This window comes from Aspergillus steynii, assembly GCF_002849105.1.
Source record: "Aspergillus steynii IBT 23096 chromosome Unknown P170scaffold_11, whole genome shotgun sequence".
Taxonomy (NCBI): domain Eukaryota; kingdom Fungi; phylum Ascomycota; class Eurotiomycetes; order Eurotiales; family Aspergillaceae; genus Aspergillus; species Aspergillus steynii.
This window is the reverse complement of record NW_020194408.1, coordinates 374,951-395,618: the sequence shown is the minus strand read 5'-3', so window position 1 is coordinate 395,618 and position 20,668 is coordinate 374,951. Positions and strand designations below refer to the sequence as shown.

The window sequence follows — 20,668 nt, the reverse complement described above, 5'->3', positions numbered from 1 at the left end:
GGGGACCTTCCGGGCTACACAGCCAGTCAACCTGAGAATGAACGAAATTCCAGGGAATATTATTGCACTAGTCAATCAGGAGAGCTTCGACTTGCCTTTGAATTCCTGTCGGTTCGCAGGAGGACCGCAAGAAAACGAAACACAGAGCGGCTGAGTCAGCGTCTTATCTTATCCGCCGCGGGGTTTTCCTGATTGGGCATATCGCAAACCCTTCAAAATTACTAATTCCGACTTTCTTCTCTCTTTTCTTCCTCCCTCCATAACTCATCCATTCCATATATCTCCCCCTTTGTCCCCATTTCACCTTCTGATTGGTTATCGTCGTGTTTGGAAGGACTTCGTCTACGCAGTAGACGCAAATTATCAGCTTGATTGACCACACTCTCGCACCCCCTCCGCCACCATGGTTCTCGCCAAATCCAAAAACTCCGTGGGGCTGGGTAACAGCCTCATGAAGGATCGATTCGGCAAAGGAAAGCAGTCCAACATGAAGAAAGCTTCGCATAACGCCTCGATCGCCCGTAAGGATCAGAATGGAGAAACCTACGTCACCAATGCGCCCCAGGAAGCCGCCTGGGTGAAGATGCGCAGTATTACGGAACAGGGCGCGTTGGACGAGTTTTTGAGTACGGCCGAGCTGGCTGGCACCGATTTCACCGCGGAGAAGATGAGCAACGTCAAGATCATTCACGGCGACCAGAAGAACCCCTACCTGCTTTCCGCGTCCGAGGAGCGAAGCGCCGTCAAGAAGCATCAGAAGAACAAGAACCGTCTGACCGTTCCGAGACGGCCGAAGTGGGATAAAACGACGACGCGCGACCAACTCGAGAGCATGGAGAGAGAAAGCTTGTTGAACTGGCGTCGGGGCTTGGCGGAACTGCAGGACAACCAGGATCTTTTGATGACCCCGTTCGAGCGTAACCTGGAAGTTTGGCGTCAACTGTGGCGAGTTATTGAACGGTCGGACCTCGTCGTGCAGATTGTCGATGCGCGAAACCCGTTGCTGTTCCGCTCGGAGGATCTGGAAAACTATGTCAAGGAGATTGACCCCAAGAAGAGGAACCTGTTGTTGGTCAACAAGGCTGATATGTTGACGGAAAAGCAACGAGAGTCCTGGGCTGACTACTTCGACGAGCACAACATCAGCTTCCGGTTCTTCTCGGCCCATCTGGCCAAGGAGCTAAACGAGGCTCGACTCTTGCAGGGAGATGGTTCGGACAGTGAGAGCGAGGCGGAGGATCTTGCGGAGGCCGCCAAATCCATGAAGATACAGGAAGAGCAGTCCGAGAAAACGCCGGCTGAGGGCGCCCAAGAGGAGCATGATGGAGGACTGGAACTACCTGGCTCTAGCCAATCGCGGAGAACAGAAATCTTGAACGTGGACGAGCTGGAAGAGCTCTTCCTGTCCAACACGCCCGACACTCTTCCCGACAGTGACAACCCGGAAGCGCAGCCCAAGCAGAAGACCACCATCGGTCTGGTGGGTTACCCCAACGTTGGTAAATCTAGCACCATCAACGCCCTGCTTGGAGCCAAGAAGGTGTCGGTTTCCGCCACCCCCGGTAAGACCAAGCACTTCCAGACTCTGTACCTCTCTCCGGAGATCATGCTCTGCGATTGCCCTGGTCTGGTGTTCCCCAACTTCGCAACGACCAAGGCAGAGCTGGTGGTCAACGGTGTGCTTCCCATTGACCAGCAGCGTGAGTTTACTGGGCCCTCGGGACTCGTCGCCCATCGAATTCCCAAGGACTTCGTTGAGAACGTCTACGGCATCAAGATCCACACCCGACCCGTCGAGGAAGGCGGCACCGGCATTCCCACCGCGCACGAGCTGCTTCGCGCCTACGCGCGAGCCCGTGGTTTCGCCACGACGGGTCAAGGCCAGCCCGACGAATCGCGTGCTGCTCGATACGTACTGAAAGACTACGTTAACGGCAAACTGCTTTTCTGTCACCCGCCGCCGACCCCTGAGGGTCAAGACTCCATCGACACGCGCCAGTTCAACGAGGATCTCTACGACGCGGCTCATCTGCCTGCCCGACGACAGGCGATGCTCGCCAAAACCGGCCATATTGAGCCAACCAGCGACGACGACGACGAGGAGGAAATCCTGGCTGGGTCGTCGTCCGCCGCGCCCGCGCCCGTTCCTCAAGGCTTCCGATCCCGCGACCTCGACACGGGCTTCTTTGGGCCCGGCTCCAAGACGTCCGGCGGCCGTCTTACGCTCCCATTCAACCACCAGTACACCGATCAGGGCCAGGAAATGCGCAAACACCTCACAGGACGCAAGGAGCGACTGATGGTTGCCCTGGAGCGTGGAGTGGACGTCTCGGAAGTGCGATCCGGCAACTCGAAGAAACATTTCAAGGGCAACAAGAAACGAGCCAAGAGCAAGCGCAACAACCCCGCTGACGAAGATTATTAAATCCGACTCTTTACTCGCGGGCGAGTTGTTATCGCATGGTCTTTTTTCTAGTTTCCTTGATTTATTTGATCTTATAAACGTGGCGGTTACCGAGGGTTATTTCCTTTTCTTCTTTTTTATGACATGGCAACGCAATGAGGAGGGGCATGCTATCAAAAGTATATTGTTCATGGTTACGGCCATTCTGATTTCATTGTTTTTTAATGCGTGGTTTCTAGAGAGGGAAATACCGGGGCCTTGTTTGGTCCATCCCTTCTTATGACTTAGATATCTAGCTTCCCCATCCGACCGGAGTTATGTTTAATGCTCACATATGAAGATGAATCAATGATGGTGCTCTACGTGTTTGTGTTTTTTCCCCTCTGCCACATTGAGTAGTATGAAGTCAAGCAGATTATATAGTACCGATGGAATAAGACTGCATGTTTATGCTGTTGATTTGGTTGATTGTCCGCCCACTAACATGTACAAACTAATTCTTGATATCATATTCTCTTTCTTCTGTTTCTTTTTTTTTTTCTCTTGTTCATAATGGTTTATTTAGTCCGAAAAGAAATCAGAGGTGGCTCTTAGGGTTGGGATTGGCGAGGCCATTCGCCGCCAACACCCGCTCTCCCTCCTTGCGCTGCCAGTTCAGGCGCTCGATGATGGCATCCTTGCGGGTGCGGTTCTCGCGGCGGCCCATCTGCTGCAGATGAACCTCGTCGGGGCCGTCGGCGATGCGCAGCGTGCGGATCATCGCCCACAGGTTCGCCAGCGGCGTGTCCTGGCAGACACCGGCGGCACCGTAGGCCTGCACGGCGCGGTCGATGACGGTCAGCGCGGTCTGCGGCACCAGCACCTTGGCCTGGGCGATCTCCTTGAGCGCCGACTTGGCGTCGCCCTCGTCGATCTTGATGGCGGCGTTCAGCACGATGAGGCGCGCGGCGTCGATCTCGATGCGCGAGCGCGCCACCCACTCCAGGATCACGCCGTGGGCGGCCAGGTTCTGGCCGAAGGTCTTCTTGCGGTCGTCGTTGATGCGCGCGATCAGCCACTCGAGCGCCTTTTCGGCCGCGCCGATCGTGCGCATCGCGTGGTGGATGCGCCCGGGGCCGAGTCGGCCCTGGATGATCTCGAAGCCGCGGCCCTCGCCGAGGACCATGTTGGAGGCCGGAACACGCACGTTCTCGAAGGAGATGTGGCCGTGGCCGTGCGGAGCGTCATCGTACCCGTATACCGACAGCATGCGGTGCACAGTGATACCGGGGGTGTCGGCGGAGACCAGGATCACCGACTGCTGGCGGTAGGGGTCTGGGTTGGCCGCGTCGGATTTACCCATGACGAGGTAGAGGCTGCATCGGGGGTCACCGGCGCCGGAGGACCACCATTTCTGAGGAAAGAAGGCTGGATTAGTGGAGTTCGGTTGGGAGGATTAGGGGCAGGATGGAGCGGTAAACTCACCGAACCGTTCAGGATATATTCATTGCCTTCACGGCGCATGTTCAGCTCGATGTTGGTGGCGTCGCTGGAGGCGACGTCCGGCTCGGTCATGAGGAATGCGGAGCGAATCTTTCCGTCCAGCAACGGAGCCAGCCATTGCTGCTTCTGTGCATCATTGCCGTACTTGGCCAGCACTTCCATGTTTCCCGTATCGGGAGCGGCATTATTCGTCGCCTAAACCCCATTGTCAGAAAGGAGTGGCGAGGCGAGGGAAGGGTAAAGGAACGGACCTCCGACGCCAACTTGCTCTTCCCCAGGTACTCGGCCATCAGACCGTATTCGAGGTTGGTGAATCCAGCACCCTGAGAGAAATGCTTCTTGGGCAAGAACATGTTCCACAAGCCTTGCTGGCGAGCCTTGGTCTTCAAGGTCTCTAGGATGGCGGGGTTAGTCGTCCATCGCTGCTTTCCCTCGCCTAGTTGAGCCTGGAAGGTAGGTTCGGCGGGAATACATTCCGTCTCGACGAATTGCTCGACCTATGTAAAACAACCGGCGGATTAGATGCAGAGCGATGAGAAACAGCCGAGGGAAAGAGGGCGGTACCAAGTCCAGGGTCTTTTTGGCGCGGTCGCTGACAAACGGCTGGGCAATAGGGGGGATTCGAGCAGAGGCGGACATGATGTAAAAGAAGGGTATAAGATCAAAGGGTGGGATATAAGGGTTGATAGGCGATAGAGGGATACAAGGGTTGGGGTTCGAGAGAGGAAGAGGATGAGGAGGGAGAGGAATTATAAAGGATGCGGAGAAGTGGAGATGCCGAGGTTGGCCTCGGCTGGCCGGTCTGCACTCATCGCTGAAGGAATGAATGGCCTGATCCAACCGACACGCCCAATGCGCACTACAGAAGCAAATGACAAGAGTCGATAATTCGTTGGTATTCCAGTCCCAATAAGAACCCCAATCCTTCTATGCAGACATGTTCACCGAGAGTCTGGCGAATCAGAGAAAAAAGTAACCCCCAAGAATCCATCCCAACACCAGCCCAAGAACCTGAAGAAAGTAATAAAAACACAAGAAAAAGGCCACAACAAGATTAATCAAAGCCCAGAAGAAAAGCAAGCATTAGGTCCGTCTGCGCCGAGTCTCCATTCATTCATACGACTGGCGCCGTTGCGGGCAGCCACTCTCATCTCATCCAAGTCATTGCATCCCAGCACTTCACGAGCTTGCGTCGCTGCTCTTCGTGGGATGCCCATGCTCGGCCGATGACTGCTCGAAGTTCTTCTTGCCCAGTTTGGCGAACAGCGACTGGGGCTTTCCGGCGCTATAATCAGACGATTTCGTTAGTCCTCGAATCGAAAAGTTTGGTCAAGACCGGCAAAAGAGACCAAAAAAAGAGAAAGGCAGAAAAAACTTACTTCTTGAAGCGCTTGCCCTTCAGGTCGCTCAGTTTCTTCGAGCAGGGGCTCATAATGTCATCCGAAGGAGAAACGTAGTTGGCGGGTTGTCTGGCGAGAGATTAGTGCGTGTCTCCCGACGCAGGCCGGCGTGTCACTCACTTGTCACCGCTCTCCAATTTCCCTTGCAGCACTGCACGATGGTATTCCATGGAGTTCATGTTGGCGGGCGCGTTCTTGAGCTCTTGAGCCTTGTCGACGTTAACAGGCAGATGCGTGTTGGTGGAGCGATCGGTGAGGGGATGCGAGGGGGAATCCATTTCGTCGGGGGTATGGTAATGGAAATTTGGAATGGAGATGCTTTCGCTTCTTTTGTTCTGATCGAGAGCAGAAGTCGATCGTTCAGGCAGTCCAGAGTGTGGGGGAGAAAAAGAAGGCAGAGGCAAGAAGGAGAAATCGAGGGAAGAAGAAGGTCGACGGGGCGGCAAAGAATGAAAGTGCGGCCCCAAAACGATTGTTGGCATGGCAACCACCAACTTTGGCCTCGCCGCCCAACTGATCCTCCCTTCCACCATGACGTTTGGTCGATCTGCATGCCAGGTTTCATTTTCATTTCTCATCCATCCATGGCGTCCGCCACCGACTCGCCGGATTCCACGCTCGCGTCATCCGCCAATTCCTCGTCGGCCGTCAACACCGGCGGACTGCTGTGCGACCGAAACGGAGGCGCCACTTCGGCATCCACCGCATCCACGGTCGCCCTGTTTGCCTCGCCCTCCTCCGTCTCCGGGCTGGATGGCTCCGACGGGGGTGTGGGCGGTGCGTAAACCGCGGTCGGGCTGAGCGGCCCATCCTGCGAATCGTCCGACAGATTGCGTCGATGGCCCGGCCCCCGGTGGGACGAGGTTGGCCGCGTCGAACTGGGACTCATCGATGGCGAACCAAAAACGGGGGACGAAGACCGCAGACTGTAGGACCGCGACACCATGTTCTGTACGCTGGGGAATTCCATGTAGCTACTCACTGCGCCGCGCGAGAAGAGCACCAGCGCGAAGCAGAAGAGCACCATGATGCTCTGGATAACGGAAACACGTTTCTGGAACACAAGCTCGTCGGCGAGCACGCCCAGCTGGGTGCTGATTGAATAGATCTCTTGGTGGTATTGGATCCGTTGGTGCTCGAATTCCAGCGCAACACTCTTCCAGACGTGGTCGTATTGCTCGCGGAACTGCTTCAACTCGTTCAGAACCGTCACATTCAGATTCTCCAAGAACGTCGAAGTCTTCCCCAGTTGCCGCTTCTCGACCTTGCTGAAGGCATCGCGCAAGATACGAGATTGTTCTTCGATATACAGCAGTGATAGCGTAGAGTTCGACTCCAACATCTGCAGCCGCTTGTTGACCGACTTGAAAAAGGACTCCTGCGTCGTTGGGTTCGGCGAGGGAGGCTGAATCGCCGCCGGCCGTACCGACTCCGATGCACTGTTGGGCTCTTCCTTCGTCATCGTACCGGTCGCTCGCGGTACCGACTCGGCGGTTGCATTCTGTGCTGCAGGGTCTGGGGACGGTGGCGGCGGAGACGATGCAGGGGAAGGCACCATGGTCGATTCCGCAGACGCCGTCGACTTCGGCTCCCCAATCACCTCTGCCGTAGAGACATCCGAGGGCGTTACTGGGGGCACGGGCGCCTCTGTGCGAGTAACCGGAGCCTCGCTCGTCCGCAGGGGGTTCTGGTACGTCGCAGTCACCTCTCCGTCCGATTCAGCGGATTCAGTTGAGGTGCCCTGCGCCCTGCAAGTGCTGGTGATACTCCAGGGAGCCGGCAATAGTGGGATTTCGACTTCTCCGGCCGGGTTCGAGCAGGTGACATCACCTGAAAGTACCGGGTCCGGTTCATCTGCCGGGGGAGTCGAGACTCCCTGAGTGAAAGAGCCGGCGCTCTCCTCCGTCTTTGCGTCCTGTTGCGGGGGACTAGGTTCAAGCGACTCCTCGGAGACGTCGTCGTCCGCGCGTCCTCCCTCGCCATCATGCTTATATTCCTCCATCATCGTGGTGCCGTGCACCCGGATTAAACTGAGGGGACAGTAAAATTCATGGCCGTAGTGGGTCAGGAACTCGATCTTCAGATACCGAGCCCATATGAGCGGGTTTTCTACCGCAAAGGCCTGTACCTCCCGAGTATTTCTGGCCTCGTAGATCCCTAGCTCTCGCCATTGATCCGGTTTGGCCGGATACCTATCGGACACGCTGACCCGGAACGTGTGGAAGATGGAACTGAAAAACTCGTAATTGGCCAGGACCACCGTATCCACCAGAATGTCATCGCACAGCTCCAAGATCAAGAACTTGTTGTTGGCACGACACTCATTTAGCATATAGCTGTCTTTGTTCTCAATCAGGACCGACGACGAGCCCTTGCACTCGGGATTGGTTTTGAGCACCGTCGCCGCGCAATCGAAAGACGCATAGTTGAACCGCTCCTTGCACGTCGTGCCGGCATCCTTTCGGCGAGACGCACCCGCGCGCGATATACCATGAGCGAGAGAGTCCGCTCGCTCTTGGTCCGCCTTCACGCGCGCGTCGTCGTCATCAGTCTTCCGCACCGTGGGCTCCCATGGCGTTGGCCTGGCAGCCTCGGGCGTATCGGCGCCGAACCCGCCGAAATCAAGCTCGATCTCCGCATCATCCCCGAGCGAGTCCAGAGCATTGTTGATCCCCGTAGGCCGTCGGCGGTCTTCCTTCCCGGCTGCGCCTGCGCGCCTGCTTCCTCCGACATCAGCCGACTGGCCCGCTTTCGCTAGGTTCTGCTTTTTCCAGTCTTCGAAGGACAAGAAATTGGCGTTGTCCAGGAGCGAGTCGGTGTCCAGCTCGTGGTCCTGTCGTTCCGTCGGTGTAGACGCCGGCGTCTCCGATATCGTGACTGAACTGGCCTCGTCCTTGGTCGGCCCCTCAGTAGCGGTGTGGGCGTCTAGTTCTAGCGTTCGTTGCCACCGGCTCTCAACACAAACAGGCCACTGAATGAACCCGGCCTCGGCCTCCCTCCAGTCGCGTGTCAGGCAAATAGGTGGCGTGTTCTCCCCCACGACGCCCTGGAACCAACTCGAGGCCAGTGCGGCCACCGTGACCACGCTGGTGGACCAAGGGGCAACCGACATCGTGTGACCCTTCGCTTTTTTTTTTCCTTGTTCCCCTTTCTCGTACCACACCACTGAGGCGTAGTGGTGGGCGAACCGACTTGGTGGGAGAGCGTCTCGTTGGGGTCACTCGACTAAGTCAGGGCGTGTCGCATATGCATCGTCTTCTGCAGATCAGTGAAATAATTAGAATTCGAGCCCGATGCGAAGCTGGCCAATAAGAGGCCGGGAATCAACAGTTCAAATGGAGGGAAGTTTACAGGAGACTTGTCGGCAGCCGGCAATTTTATGCAAGAAGACGAGGAGCTTGAAGGCGAACGGGCATCGGAGAGACAATCGGCTCAAACGGGACGGACCCATATCTGGCGTCTCCGCACGTGGAGAGCGCTCACCGCCTGTCCACACCGCCCTGTCTGTGAGAGACCATCACTATCTCCAAGTCTACAAGTCTACAACTACAGCGATAGAATCACTACGCCGGTGGCTGCACGAAAGACGTACGAGAGTCACTATGTTTGATCTTGATTCGGATGCTATCAATATTCTCGGTCCACTTCACCACCCGTTCGATTGTCCCAGCTAATTACAGTACAGAGAAACCAGTCCAGTACACCTGTGTCCTTGGGTAGATCCAAACGAAAGAATGAAGGGAAAAGAAAAAACCATTCTCGTAGCTTTTTTGTTGCTTTCTTGCTTGTATTGGTTGTTGTAGTTGTTGATTGATCATCGCCTCGCCCGTTGCGCCTGTCCTGCCCCCGTCAAGTTGAACCTTTTTGCGTCCAGAAATACAAACGAACATTTTTCAAAAAGAAAAACCCCCTCAACCTCCCCCAGAAACTCATCCCCTCCAGGCTATCAGTTGATGTGTCACTTTTTGAACTGCTCGTCGCGACTGCGTCCTTGTTCGAAGAGAGCTAATATATTATACAAGAGTGGAAGAGGAAACACGAACATCAAATGTGTGGAAGCCGCGTGCAAAGGATCTATCACATGAGAGGGAAATTGAATAAAAAAGTTAATAATGTGGAACCATAATTTCTGTTTAATAGAATCGACCGAGCGGAGAATAAAATTGATGTGGAAGATGAAAGAAGAAAAGAAGAAAGAAACAAAAAGGTACGGGATGTTGTGGTTTTCTCTGCTCTTCTTCCCAAGTGAGTATTAAACGGAACAGCAGAACGAGGACAGGTTGGCAGGCTGGCAGGTGAGGCGATGGACACTTTCGAGTGAACTTAGAGGTGCAGGTCATGCCAGCCACCGACGAGATCAAGATCCTCGTCGACGCTACCGTCGTAGCTATTGAAGGGCTTCACGTTGTATTTGGGCGACTCCATGGCATCACGACGCCAGCCCTTCTCCAGGAAGGGGCGGCGGCGGCGGCCATGGACAGGTCCCGCATCCTTCTTGGCCCAAGAGCCATAGTCAAAGCCCGAAGAGCCGAGACCCCAATCCTTTCGCCAGGCCATGTTGGTCGGGAATGTCTTATGTCCGAAAGGAACGCTGGGCGATTTGTAGTTCCTTCGCTTGTCGCCCAACGCAGCCCATTTGTCGAGGTTGCCCTTCTTGGGGGAGCTGTCCGGGGACTGAGGCGGGGTCACCAGAGGAGTTACTCCAGGCTTGACTTGGATTGGCTTCTCGTCGAACTCGTCGGATTCCATGTCTGGCTCGTCAAGGTTCTGAGCGCGAACATTCAGGATCGGAGAGCTGCGAACATCTCCAAGGCTACGCAGGGGGCCCGAAAGCTCAGGAGTCATGCTCTCGTGGCTCCAGCTGCGAGAGTTCTGTTCACGTCGTTGCTGGAGCGCAACATCTTCGCCCTCGGATTCTTCCTCTTCATCCCACAGGTCGCTCCAGCTCTTCGAGATCTGGTCTTGCTTGTTGCGGCCGAACACCATGGACAACGACGGAAGAGGCTTCGTCGCATGACTGGGCAGCGACCCGGTAATAGGGACTGGGTCGGAGGGAGGGGGAAATCGGGGCTCGGGCTTGCGAAGAGCGGTCGAACGGAATGAATCACCGAGAGCAGATTCAAGAACAGAGGCCATCGATGGGGTCCCTTGATGAACGGAGAACCAAGAGGTGCCGGCAGTCTCGGACGCGGGGAAGAGATCCTCCGTGTAGCTTTCGTTGTCCGGGATGGCGGAGAGTTGACGGATAGCCTGGGGAGGGCTGGATTGAAGAGCCTTGGCCCAGGGGAAAGAATCGCCTTGGTTGATATGAGGACTCGAGATGGAAGGCGTGCGGAGTGGTTCGCGGTTGGCGCTTGCAGGCACCACTTCGCGGTCGTCGATGCAGAACTCGTCCAATTCATCATCATCCGTGGTGAACGAAACGGCGCGCAGAATGGCGTGGCGGACGGCAGAGAGCGAGCGCTTTTCGGGATCAATGGCCAATGCATATCTCAATATCTCAAAGGTGTCCTGGGACATGTTGGTGAAGATATCGAAAAGAGATTGACGATCCCGAACGTAGTCCGCGAACAGCACGTCGGATTCTGTCGGCGTTGCGAATGGGTTTCGTGCGAACAGAACATTGAGCAGGCAAATACCGATCGCCCAGATGTCGGCCTTGGCCGGAGAGTAACCGTTGGTGGAAGGGTCATACTGCTCCGGAGCCATATAACGATCACTTCCAACGCAGGCCTCGTAGCTCCAGGCATCGCGGGTAACCAGGCCCAAGTCACCAAGCTTCATAGACCCGTCCTGGGTCAAGAAGATGTTCTCGGGCTTGATGTCGCGATGGTACAAGCCATGCTCGTGCATGAATTCGACAGCGCTGACGAGTTGCAACATAAAATCGCGAACATGTTCGGTTTCGAGGGGTCCACGGTTGAGTCTGATAGCCTCGTACAAGTCACCGTTCGTGCAGTACTCCAGAACAAGGTACATGTGCGCATCGGTTTCGAAACAATGGATAAGGTTGACGATGTTGGGATGATATCCAAGGCGCCGGTGACTGTTGAGCTCCTCGAAACGGAAATCGGCAGAGGGCTGGAGTATGGCGTCACCCGACGGCTTCAGCAGACATTTGATGGCAACATCTTGACCAGTCTGGATATCGGTCGCAAGGAAGACCATACCAAATGATCCATGGTTCAAGGGAGCAACCGTGCGAAATCGGCCCCCCAAAAGCTGGCCTTTGACGAAACTGTTCTTGAGGCAGTCCATTTTGCGTCAAGATACTCGAACAGATCACGACGGAGAGGGTTGGTGATCAGCGACACGAACAATGAGGCGACCAATAGAGACAAGAATTGAGAAGGCGATTCCAACGGGAGGTTGACCTGCGAGAGAAACCAAGAAGGAAAAGAATAATCGGATGCAAGAAAATAACAGGGCGAGAAAGAAAACAAGACACAGTAGACTGTTGGCTCAAAGTCTCATATAAATATCAAAAGTGGGGATATGATCACAAAAGAAAGTCACAAAGTAATGAGTAGGCACGAAGCGCAGTTCAGGTACCCGCGCGGATTGACAACAATAGGAAATTTGAAAAGACTGTTATAGGTTCATCGGTATATCGTTTCGCGAAGGTTGAGGGCGAGAGCCAAATGCTGACAGGTATGAAAACTGAAAGAGTGTGTCGAAGAGAAAGACAGTGTCCGGGCGAGAGGGACACGGAAGGGAACAATCGAAGAGACGAAAAACGCTGCGTAATATCGTAATTTTTTATGCTAGATGTATAAACAAGGCTCGTGAAAGAAAAGATATAAATCGGCCTTCGAACACCAGGTTGAAGGACCGAGGTTGTCGTGACTCAGGAAAGGAATCGAGGTTGAGCTATGACGACAGAGTCATAGGTTGCCTGAGACAACAAAGAAAGCCCGAGCTGAGGGGGAGCGGAGGATGGTATATAAACGATGCTGAGGCTCTGGACAGCTGGTACCAGGCGTCTTCAGCCCTGATGCTTGGGCAGGTTGAAGATCCGAATACCAGCACCCGGCCCAGGGAGAGGCGAAGTGGATGACAACTAAGCAAGTGTCGACCTCAGGAGCAAATCGAGATCCTCACACGTAGTATCAATAGGCGATTGAAACGTAGCACAGCTTCGGAGAATGAATGGAGGAGAGACGAAGCGTCGTGGGTCCGCAGTGACTTAAGAGAGGTAATTGGCTTGATATGAGTCACTCGATAGGTGTTCGAAGGTCCCGGAACAAGGCAACGGACAAAAAAGCAGGTGAAACGGATTTGGCAATGTGCACTTTTTTTTTGGCAATAAAACCGATAACAAGCTGATTCTGAGCAAATCAAGGCCTTGTATAAGCACTGTCCCGCTGTTGAAATGAGGTTGTAGAGGGCGAAGATTGGGATGAGAAGCCCAGGGGCGATTGAGCTATAGATGGGAGTATGACGAGAGGCGACGGAGGCGAGAGGGAGGGAATTAGGAAGGAGCAACGGGAGGAGGGAAGAGAAGAAGGTAGGAGTGATGAAGTCGGTGAAGATGAGGTGGAATGATAGGAAATGAGGATGATGATGATGAGAGGAAGGGGAAGGAAGTAGGGAAGGGACGGGATGGGGATGGGACGGAGAGCGCGGATAAGTTGGCAGGCGATAGGGATAAGGAGGTCCGGATGATAGCAGTTAGTCGTTGATAGGTAATAATGGAGTACGTTGAGGGGCGAAACAGTCGAATGAAAGGGCAGACGGGTCCCGGAACTTTGGAGGGGGGGGAAACAAACCCACTCACTGCAGCGATGGCGAGAAGATGGGCGAACGAGCGAGAACCCTCCCTGGTCGGCTTTTCCATGGGGGGTGTCCAACTTGACCCAGAGTGGGTGCCCCGCCAGCCAATGACGCCAGAGCGTTACGGTACGAATACGTCTGTCGCATCGGCCAGCCAAATCAAGGGCCCCGTTTCCTCGTGGTTACGATACGTGCGATCTCCGGTCGGCCCACCAACTCGCCTCGATGGATGCAGGTCGAGAAGGTCCTAGGCCGCTTTCGGACGGACCCCACACCCCCCTGAATGAATCATCTCTTTGGCTGTTGTGCTGCCAGCGAAACAGCCGACGATAATCCAGTATCTCCATCGTCCCTCGTCATGAGTTTTCTGCCTGGAACAGAAGAAAAAAAAAAGACTCATGCTTAGGTACATACGATTAGGTATCGAACGACCGAGCTCTACGCCTCGGTGGGAGCCCGTTTTAGTCTTTGAGTCATCAATTCCTTCGGGAAATAGAAACCCATTACATAATGCTCTCAGGCTGAGTTCGGAGAAGGCACTCACTTCCGACCTGGGCATGTTTCAGTAACGTACCGTTCCGGTCATTATCATTACGACATGCGCGCGCTTCCATCTTCTTCCTAGAGCATTATTCATCCCTCTTATGACGAAGCAAGTCGCAACCGAGTCATCAGCGTGGTATCTGTCATGCCGTGGCTGGAATCTAGAATCCATTCCTTAATTAATTACCTCATAATCTATGGTGAATTGCGCAAATGGCAGGTAGGGAACAATGTTACGCAGAGCAAACAATTGCCCCGGGGATCTGTCGTGATAGGGAAGACCGGTATTCCGTACCGTAGGCAGGACTCGAAGGGGGACCATGTGCAAGTCCCAGGGACTACTCCAACCATAAAGTTTAGTATCAGATAGTCACTCGGGACTACCTCCTTATCTGCCAGTGCCTAAGGTTATAGTTGGGATATAGTTTAACTTTTCGGAGACAGGAATCAACATCGCTCATCACGGCGTATTGGTCACGCTATATGTAGTAAGAGACCAAAACGGTGCTTTTTTCTTTTTCTTTCTTGGTTTGTTTTCCATGAACTTGAATATAGGGCAGGGCAACCTGGCTGCCCAGGAAGACATCCCGGAATGTACTGGGGTCTACTAAGGGAAAGGTTCCTGCAGGTCCGGACAGGGTCTCGGCGGGAAACCACCCTCGTCACATAACCAAACATAACATTATTCATACCGTGTGGGCGGCAGGAGAAATACTCCTAATGCACTGGTTGCACAACTACAGGAAGCCCGGTCGAGGATCAACCGCCGGTGCGCCCTCCCTGGAAGGGACTAGACTGAATCTATCCTGACGGACCCCACCTAGGCAGCCGGACAGGTGATGACTGATGAGGATGGGATTGGGGGAAACGGGGACGCTGATGCATCATGCTTCCATTTCCATCGGGTCTAGTCCCGTCGGTCGAAGGCGGAGCATTGGGTGGCGGTTAGCGCTACTCCCCTTCCGGCTGAGTGCGCTGGCACTAATGGGCGACCGGCCAATCAGGGGGTGACGAGTTGGTACTATTTCCAGGGTGCATGACGCCAGCACCCAGTTGGAGGTGTCGTGGCCAACAATTGCACCATTCGTTGGGGAAATTCGAAAAAAGAAAAAAGAAGAAAGAACCCGCATTAAAAATAAAAATAAAATAAATAAAAATAAAAGTAAAAATAAAAAAAATTCCCGGCCCAGGCTGATCATTCTGGATTCGGGTGTATGGGGAAGATGAGGTGGTTGCAGATTAATTTTGAGACGACGATGACGATGTTTTAATTATGTGTACACTCAAGATGTTACAGATTCGTAGATTATCGGTCCAGAGATAGTGAGCGCAATTATTACCATCGTCTACTTTGTACGTACTTCCGTACGATCTGACCCGTTCTAGTCCATAGGACTATCTCTCTTATCGAGAGTTGATCAGGTGAATGTCGGGAGTCCATGGTTGATGGGTTCCGGTCCATATTTTGAGACGGTCCATCGGGGCGGCAGAACGTCGTGTAGAGTTTACAATCTCGTGGTTCAAGTCCCGCGGGTCCCAGGGAACCCCATGGGAGTCAACAACTCAACAACGGCTTTGTGTGGCACAGCTTGCGTGATCAACATTCAGTCTGTTATCGCGCGGCAGAGAGAGTGCGGGGATTTCCCCTCCCGTTGTCACAGGAATGATTTGATGAATGGTGATCGTATGTCAAGGGCCGAATGTTTACGGCGTAGTGGAAGGAGGGGGAGGGGGGGAGAGATAACATATGATGTTATGGACTTAGTGAAGCGTCCGATTGGAATGGAAGTGAAATCAATCAGTAACCGTCCCTCAAGCGCCCCCCCCCTGCTGGCGCGTCGAGTTTGGACCGACGGGCTGTAGGCAGGCAGGCAGGTAGAAACCCCCGTGGCTGGTATGTTTCCGGCATGCATGTAGGTGGTTACCCAAGGTACCTGCCTGACCTTAGAGGCATGTATGGGCGCCGAGGTACCGGGGAGGTTGGCGGTGAAGGCCACCCAGCTTGGTGCATTAGTCGCAGCTTGACCGCTTCCCGGGGTGTGTCTGCAAGGTTTGTCCTTGCAGGGTGTTGCGTGTCTCTCCTGCCTGCTTCCGAAGAAGGGAATCGTCGTTTGACTTTGATTTTGGTTTTATTTTATTGTATTTTATTTATTTATTTTATTCATTTTTTTCATGAGTACGGAGTATACTGTTTCTGTAGCATGTCATTTCGATTTTTCATATTTCTGAATTAACACGCAGTATTATTCTCGCTCATTATTATTGAGCTCGTCATCTCCGTTACGTCTTTTCTGATTTGATCAAAGTTTCGGCCAGTTTGACAGCATGGAATGGGGGCCATTCAGGCTGACTATTGCGAAAGCAGGGAGTGTGTGCCTAAGGATTCATGGGACAGGTTGAACCGTAGATACCGGGAGCACCCTCCTTCTTACTCGGATAGGCAGGAGGAGATCGGGGCGCATCCAGCACGGTTGTCATTACGCTCCGAGAGTCCAAAGTTCGGGTGGGCAGAAGAGAGTTTGCCAGGCCTATCACTAAACAGCGATAATCATTTGATGAGATGAACACGGACATCACGCGATCCCTGGAAGCTCCCCCCAAACGGATGCTGACCACACCACCACGAGAGCTCTCACGAGAACCACCCATGGGCATTCATGGGGAGGTGACAGCTGACACTGGATTCGTCCGCGGTCGTTCTTCCACGACTTTCCATGCCATTCCGTAACACGGCCCTCGAGGGACTAGGGAGGCTGGCCACATCATGATGATAACAATCGTCCATGCCGATGACGATGATTGGTTTCCGTTTTCAATAAGGGGGGACGGTAACTGAGTCCCATCCCTGAGAAGTCCCTGGTCCCTAGGGAGGTCCTCATTGCTGGAGATAGCCGTGGCCCCCCTTTTCCGGGGAAACCATCGAGAATGTGGCAACGATCGAACAAACTCAATGGACATGGACCTCATTTCCCAACCCCGGGTTTTGCTGATCTTATCGGGCGTGCGACCTCAGCGGAAGAGTGGACACAGTGATTGGTCAGGGGAGAGTCACTAGCGGTGCATCCAGCCATTTGATATCTCGCCGGAGGAGGAGTGCATATCACAACTCCGGGGTCCGTATGGAAATCACATCATCGAGTCCGTGGTGGTTCTATCATATCATCTCCTATCATATCACCTACGGATGTACCGCTGCATACTGATGTCCGCGGGAGGATACATCGCAGGTCGCAACAAACAAAACAAAGGAACTCGGCCGTATTACCCCGCACGGGGGGAATTCCCCGACTCGGGGCTTGTCCAAAAGGGGGATTTTCCCTGTTCCCCGGATTGGCAGCCTTCTGACTGGTGCACTCCTTTTTGCGTCGTTCCTTTGGCTGATGTCTGGTTCAGCTTCGTTTCGAGGCCAGCCTGGTGTTGATGTTGTCGATTTCACCAACTCTCCAGCCCTTGGGTTTTCCCCAGACAGTGGAGATTGCATATTCCCGCCTCTCTCCACCTCGGAGGGGTCGATCGACAGCGGACGTCAGACATATCCCATCTCCAACAGAAAATGGCGCATATCATATGTATGTCTGCACTCATTGCAGGGCGCATGTCTCCTTGCCTCCATCAGACGGATCGCATTGGAGTCGCTTGAGGGGTTTCTGAAGACATGAGACGTGACCCCAACGCTCGCAGCGTTTGGTCGATGGAGATCGGTGCGTTCCACCAGTGTGACCACTCGCCTGGAGGGAAGGGGTTCGTCCTGGAGAAGTTTCGGTGCTTAGCTCGGCACCGAGAATTTGAGTCTGACGGGATCTGACGAGGTCCATGTTTCACATCAAGCGCCGGCCTGTGTGACCCAGACTGCATGCGAAACAAGATCGAGCGCGTCCTGTTATCCCGTGCACCCAGATGCATGGCGTTCCATGGGACTCCTCAACTCCAAAATCAAGACTGTGTCGACCAGATTATGTACGGGGGTTCGTGGCCTGCAAACAGGATATTTACATTTCTTCTCGCTGGGCTTTTCCAGCAGGTTTCCCTTCCCTCCCATTACAACCCTGTGAGTCTGGCTATGGCCAGACTCACAGCTTCGCCTTGCTGCCTGCTGCCTGCTGCACCAGCGCCCCATCAGACCGAACCCCGTAGTGTCTTCCCTTCTCCCATCCCAGCCAGTCCTGCAGTGTCTCCTGCCCACCGGTTCCCGGAGCGAGTCCGCCTCCGGACCAGGCCCCGTCGTCTGCGGCTATGGGCAAGGCCGGAGTCTCAGTCAGATGGACGGCCGACCGTTGCTCGTATCCACTCTCTTCGAGCTCGCTCTGTTCCAACACCGGCGTTGCGCAAGAATCGGTGCCGTCAAAGATGACCTCCCACTCTGCGCGCGTTTTCTCCCGGAACCGCTGGGCAAATGCCGCTCGCAGGACTGGCCAGTTGGTGCGGTCGTCTCGCGACGGCAGCTCCTGGGGGCCGAACCCAAGGCCCTTCAGAAGCGCCGCGTAGAACTGGGGCTCCAACGCCCCCACGGCAAAGTACTTGCCTGCGTCTTTGGTCTCGTAGGTGTCGTAGAACGGACTCCCCCCGTCTACCATGTTCTGACCGCGAGGCTGATCCCAGAACGGCGTGTGGCGGCACAGTCGCGGCATCGCGGCCAGATACGCAGAACCGTCCACCATGTTCGCTTCGACGACCTGCCCTCGTCCCGTGCGGGAGCGTGCCAGCAAAGCCAGCAAGATCCCCAAAAAACACATAGCGCCTCCGCCGCCGAAATCGCCCAGGATGTTCCCCGGAGCGTAAGGAGTCTCGCCCGATCGACCCAGCATAGACAGGACACCCGATACCGCTATGTAGTTGATGTCGTGACCGGCCATGTCCTTGTACTTGCCATCGCGTCGGAACCCCGTCATCCGCGCCACGATCAGACGAGGATTGTGTTTCAAAAGAACCTCGGAGGGCGAGAGCCCCAGCCGTTCCAGGACTCCCGGTCGGTAGGGGTCGATGAGGACGTCTGCCGTAGCCAGGATGGACAGGAGAGCGCGGTGGGAAGCCGCATCGCGGAGGTCCAGCGTGATGGATGTTTTATGTCGGGTTAGCTGGTCGGCGCTCACGGCATTGGGTCGGTCGATGCGTAGCACTGACGCGCCGTAGTCGGCCAGCAGGAGGCCCGCGAATGGACCTGGGTTGGTCAGCATATATGTATGAAGGGAGTCAATCGATGAGATCACGACTAACCCGGAGCAAGACCCGCTAATTCTACAACGCGAGTGCCAGTGAGCGGCGGTGATGCAGACATTTCGATTCTGTTTATAAGGCCAGTTTGGTAAATAGTACAGGGTACAATAGTGTGATTACCCTATGTCGGCGAAAATGTCTAATAGTGGTGGTGTATACTTCAACGACCGTCGATATATATTTCTCTCCAATTCGGTTCCGCAAGCCGAGGTCCGGCCACGTGCGGGGAAGGATTAGTCAGGAGTGCATCAGCGGTGCATTATTCTGTCTTTCTATCTATTCGATTGGTATTCAATTTTAATCTCCTTCACATGGATTCATCCTCCCAAAAGCACATGCCAGTATTTCGTATATGATAACCCCCACCTATTCAGTCATCTGCAGATACCCAGGCGCAACTACCAATCCTCGTCCCGACCCTCGGCCTCTCCGGCATCGTAGGCATCCCCAAGGTCGTCGCCGAAGGACTCCACTTCACCGACCTTCTCTCCCGTCCAGTGCGCGGCATTCTCGGGGAAGTCCTCGACATTCTCGACTGTGTTGTCCCAGCCGTCTTCAATCCGGTCCTCGGCGCGGTCCCAGCCGTCTTCGATTCTATCGGGGATCTGTTCGGCCTCGCCGACCTAATCATGAAACGGTCAGAATGGGTCTGTCTGCTATTTCCTCGCTGCAACGGGTCCAGATCATCAGTGCTTACCTTTTCGCCAGTCCAGTGGGCAGCGTCTTCAGGGAAGTCCTGCACTCCCTGTTCGAGCTTCTCCTTGTTTTCATCCCAGCTGTCATCTGTCGGAGAAGAGAGTCAGCTGAATCTGTATGCGTAATTGCATGTGGCCTGCGGACAACCAAACGAACGAACAAGTCCGTTCAGAGTCGATTGAGCTATGCGAAAGAGTGGCACTTACGAATCTCCTCTCCCTCGTGCATCAAGAGCGCACCGCCGGCAAGACCGGCCGCCGCGCCTCCCGCGGCGTACAGCATCTTGTGATCCTTCTTCTCGGCTGGCGGCTGCTGCTGCTGGGGATAGTACTCTCCCTGACGCGATCCCTCATACCCGCCGTATGCCGGCTGCTGGCCGTACGAGGGTTGGCCGTACGAGGGCTGGCCATACGAAGGCTGACCATAGGATGGCTGGCCGCCGTACGAGGGCTGACCGTATGGCTGGGGGGGAGCACCGCCGCCGGGGTGGTGCCAGGTGCTTTCGCCGGTCTGCTGGTTAACGAAGAAGTAGCGGCCGCTCTGGTCATCCCAGCGGGCGATCCACGGATACGGCAGGTCTTGCGAGGCACCGGGCGGCGGGCCGGAGGGAGGAGGAGCGGAATATCCGCCATAGCCCGACGGTGGCTGCGGTTGCTGCTGCTCGGAATATCCGTATCCTCCGCCGCCGCCGCCGCCGCCGCTGCTCTCACCGCTCTTGGATTCGAGCACTTTCCCGACGAGTTTGCCGACGAGATCCATGATGTGTAATGTGGGAAATGTGGGAGTGGGAGTGGGAGTGGGTCTGAGAAGATGGGGAGGAGAATCGAGCGAAGAAGAGAAAGAAGAGAAAGAACGAGGAAGAAAGTAGGGAAGAGAAGGTATAAGAAAGGGGATGGCAATCGAAGAATGTCGGCAGGAAAAAGTGGCGCGAGGGGCTCTGCACAATAAATACGACTACTACTAATCATCATGCGAAATGACTAGCAGAATCAACAGAGCCCCTTTGGGGCAGTCGAGACCTGGCATTACCTCATTGGGTCATTTAGCTCGCCCGATTAATCAAATAAGCGTTTAGATTGCTGGCTAGCAGTCCGTGAGTGTTTCAAACGCCAGTCGTGCTAATTACGGCGGACGGAGTTCACCTCGATGGCCGGTG

General features: G+C 54.6%; 7 protein-coding genes across 7 annotated transcripts; 1 reads left to right on the top strand and 6 right to left on the bottom strand.

Annotated features, from left to right (window-relative positions):
• The first annotated feature begins 243 nt into the window (after positions 1-243).
• On the top strand, positions 244-2,800 carry P170DRAFT_441619 (ribosome biogenesis GTPase LSG1). The gene has a single exon (XM_024850357.1). It carries the CDS (start codon positions 404-406, stop codon positions 2,423-2,425), a length of 2,022 nt encoding a protein of 673 aa, XP_024698463.1. The 5' UTR covers positions 244-403; the 3' UTR covers positions 2,426-2,800.
• A 33-nt stretch (positions 2,801-2,833) lies between these two features.
• Positions 2,834-4,624, bottom strand: P170DRAFT_441618 (acyl-CoA dehydrogenase family protein). The gene is made up of 4 exons (XM_024850356.1): positions 4,451-4,624; positions 4,138-4,383; positions 3,869-4,081; positions 2,834-3,797 (listed from the first exon to the last, which is right to left on the bottom strand). The coding sequence occupies exons 1-4, from the start codon at positions 4,523-4,525 to the stop codon at positions 2,982-2,984; spliced, it is 1,350 nt and encodes a 449-aa protein (XP_024698462.1). The 5' UTR covers positions 4,526-4,624; the 3' UTR covers positions 2,834-2,981.
• Positions 4,625-5,065: 441 nt separating this feature from the next.
• P170DRAFT_481109 (Spo12 family protein) lies at positions 5,066-5,564 on the bottom strand (the record flags this gene model as incomplete). The annotated part of the gene is made up of 3 exons (XM_024853835.1): positions 5,066-5,171; positions 5,266-5,355; positions 5,407-5,564. 3 exons carry the CDS (start codon positions 5,562-5,564, stop codon positions 5,066-5,068), a joined length of 354 nt encoding a protein of 117 aa, XP_024698461.1.
• A 296-nt stretch (positions 5,565-5,860) lies between these two features.
• P170DRAFT_370517 (Sad1/UNC domain protein) lies at positions 5,861-8,398 on the bottom strand (the record flags this gene model as incomplete). Its single annotated transcript, XM_024844960.1, has 1 exon — positions 5,861-8,398. The coding sequence occupies one exon, from the start codon at positions 8,396-8,398 to the stop codon at positions 5,861-5,863; it is 2,538 nt and encodes an 845-aa protein (XP_024698460.1).
• Positions 8,399-9,609: 1,211 nt separating this feature from the next.
• On the bottom strand, positions 9,610-11,544 carry P170DRAFT_369873 (putative serine/threonine protein kinase; the record flags this gene model as incomplete). Its single annotated transcript, XM_024844934.1, has 1 exon — positions 9,610-11,544. One exon carries the CDS (start codon positions 11,542-11,544, stop codon positions 9,610-9,612), a length of 1,935 nt encoding a protein of 644 aa, XP_024698459.1.
• A 6,090-nt stretch (positions 11,545-17,634) lies between these two features.
• Positions 17,635-18,922, bottom strand: P170DRAFT_418918 (CaiB/BaiF CoA transferase family protein). The gene is made up of 2 exons (XM_024847250.1): positions 18,817-18,922; positions 17,635-18,760 (listed from the first exon to the last, which is right to left on the bottom strand). The coding sequence occupies exons 1-2, from the start codon at positions 18,875-18,877 to the stop codon at positions 17,673-17,675; spliced, it is 1,149 nt and encodes a 382-aa protein (XP_024698458.1). The 5' UTR covers positions 18,878-18,922; the 3' UTR covers positions 17,635-17,672.
• Positions 18,923-19,067: 145 nt separating this feature from the next.
• Positions 19,068-20,420, bottom strand: P170DRAFT_441614 (uncharacterized protein). Its single transcript, XM_024850355.1, has 3 exons — positions 19,719-20,420; positions 19,514-19,599; positions 19,068-19,439 (listed from the first exon to the last, which is right to left on the bottom strand). The coding sequence occupies exons 1-3, from the start codon at positions 20,269-20,271 to the stop codon at positions 19,215-19,217; spliced, it is 864 nt and encodes a 287-aa protein (XP_024698457.1). The 5' UTR covers positions 20,272-20,420; the 3' UTR covers positions 19,068-19,214.
• Positions 20,421-20,668: the final 248 nt, after the last annotated feature.

Coding starts and splice junctions, on each gene's coding strand:
- P170DRAFT_441619 (XM_024850357.1), top strand. CDS start 404: ATGGTTCTCGCCAAATCCAAAAACTCCGTGGGGCTGGGTAACAGCCTC.
- P170DRAFT_441618 (XM_024850356.1), bottom strand. CDS start 4,525: ATGTCCGCCTCTGCTCGAATCCCCCCTATTGCCCAGCCGTTTGTCAGC. Junction 4,384..4,450: donor CCAAAAAGACCCTGGACTTG/GTACCGCCCTCT, acceptor TGTTTTACATAG/GTCGAGCAATTCGTCGAGAC. Junction 3,798..3,868: donor AATATATCCTGAACGGTTCG/GTGAGTTTACCG, acceptor TTCTTTCCTCAG/AAATGGTGGTCCTCCGGCGC.
- P170DRAFT_418918 (XM_024847250.1), bottom strand. CDS start 18,877: ATGTCTGCATCACCGCCGCTCACTGGCACTCGCGTTGTAGAATTAGCG. Junction 18,761..18,816: donor ATTAGCGGGTCTTGCTCCGG/GTTAGTCGTGAT, acceptor TGACCAACCCAG/GTCCATTCGCGGGCCTCCTG.
- P170DRAFT_441614 (XM_024850355.1), bottom strand. CDS start 20,271: ATGGATCTCGTCGGCAAACTCGTCGGGAAAGTGCTCGAATCCAAGAGC. Junction 19,600..19,718: donor GCACGAGGGAGAGGAGATTC/GTAAGTGCCACT, acceptor CTTCTCCGACAG/ATGACAGCTGGGATGAAAAC. Junction 19,440..19,513: donor CCCACTGGACTGGCGAAAAG/GTAAGCACTGAT, acceptor TTTCATGATTAG/GTCGGCGAGGCCGAACAGAT.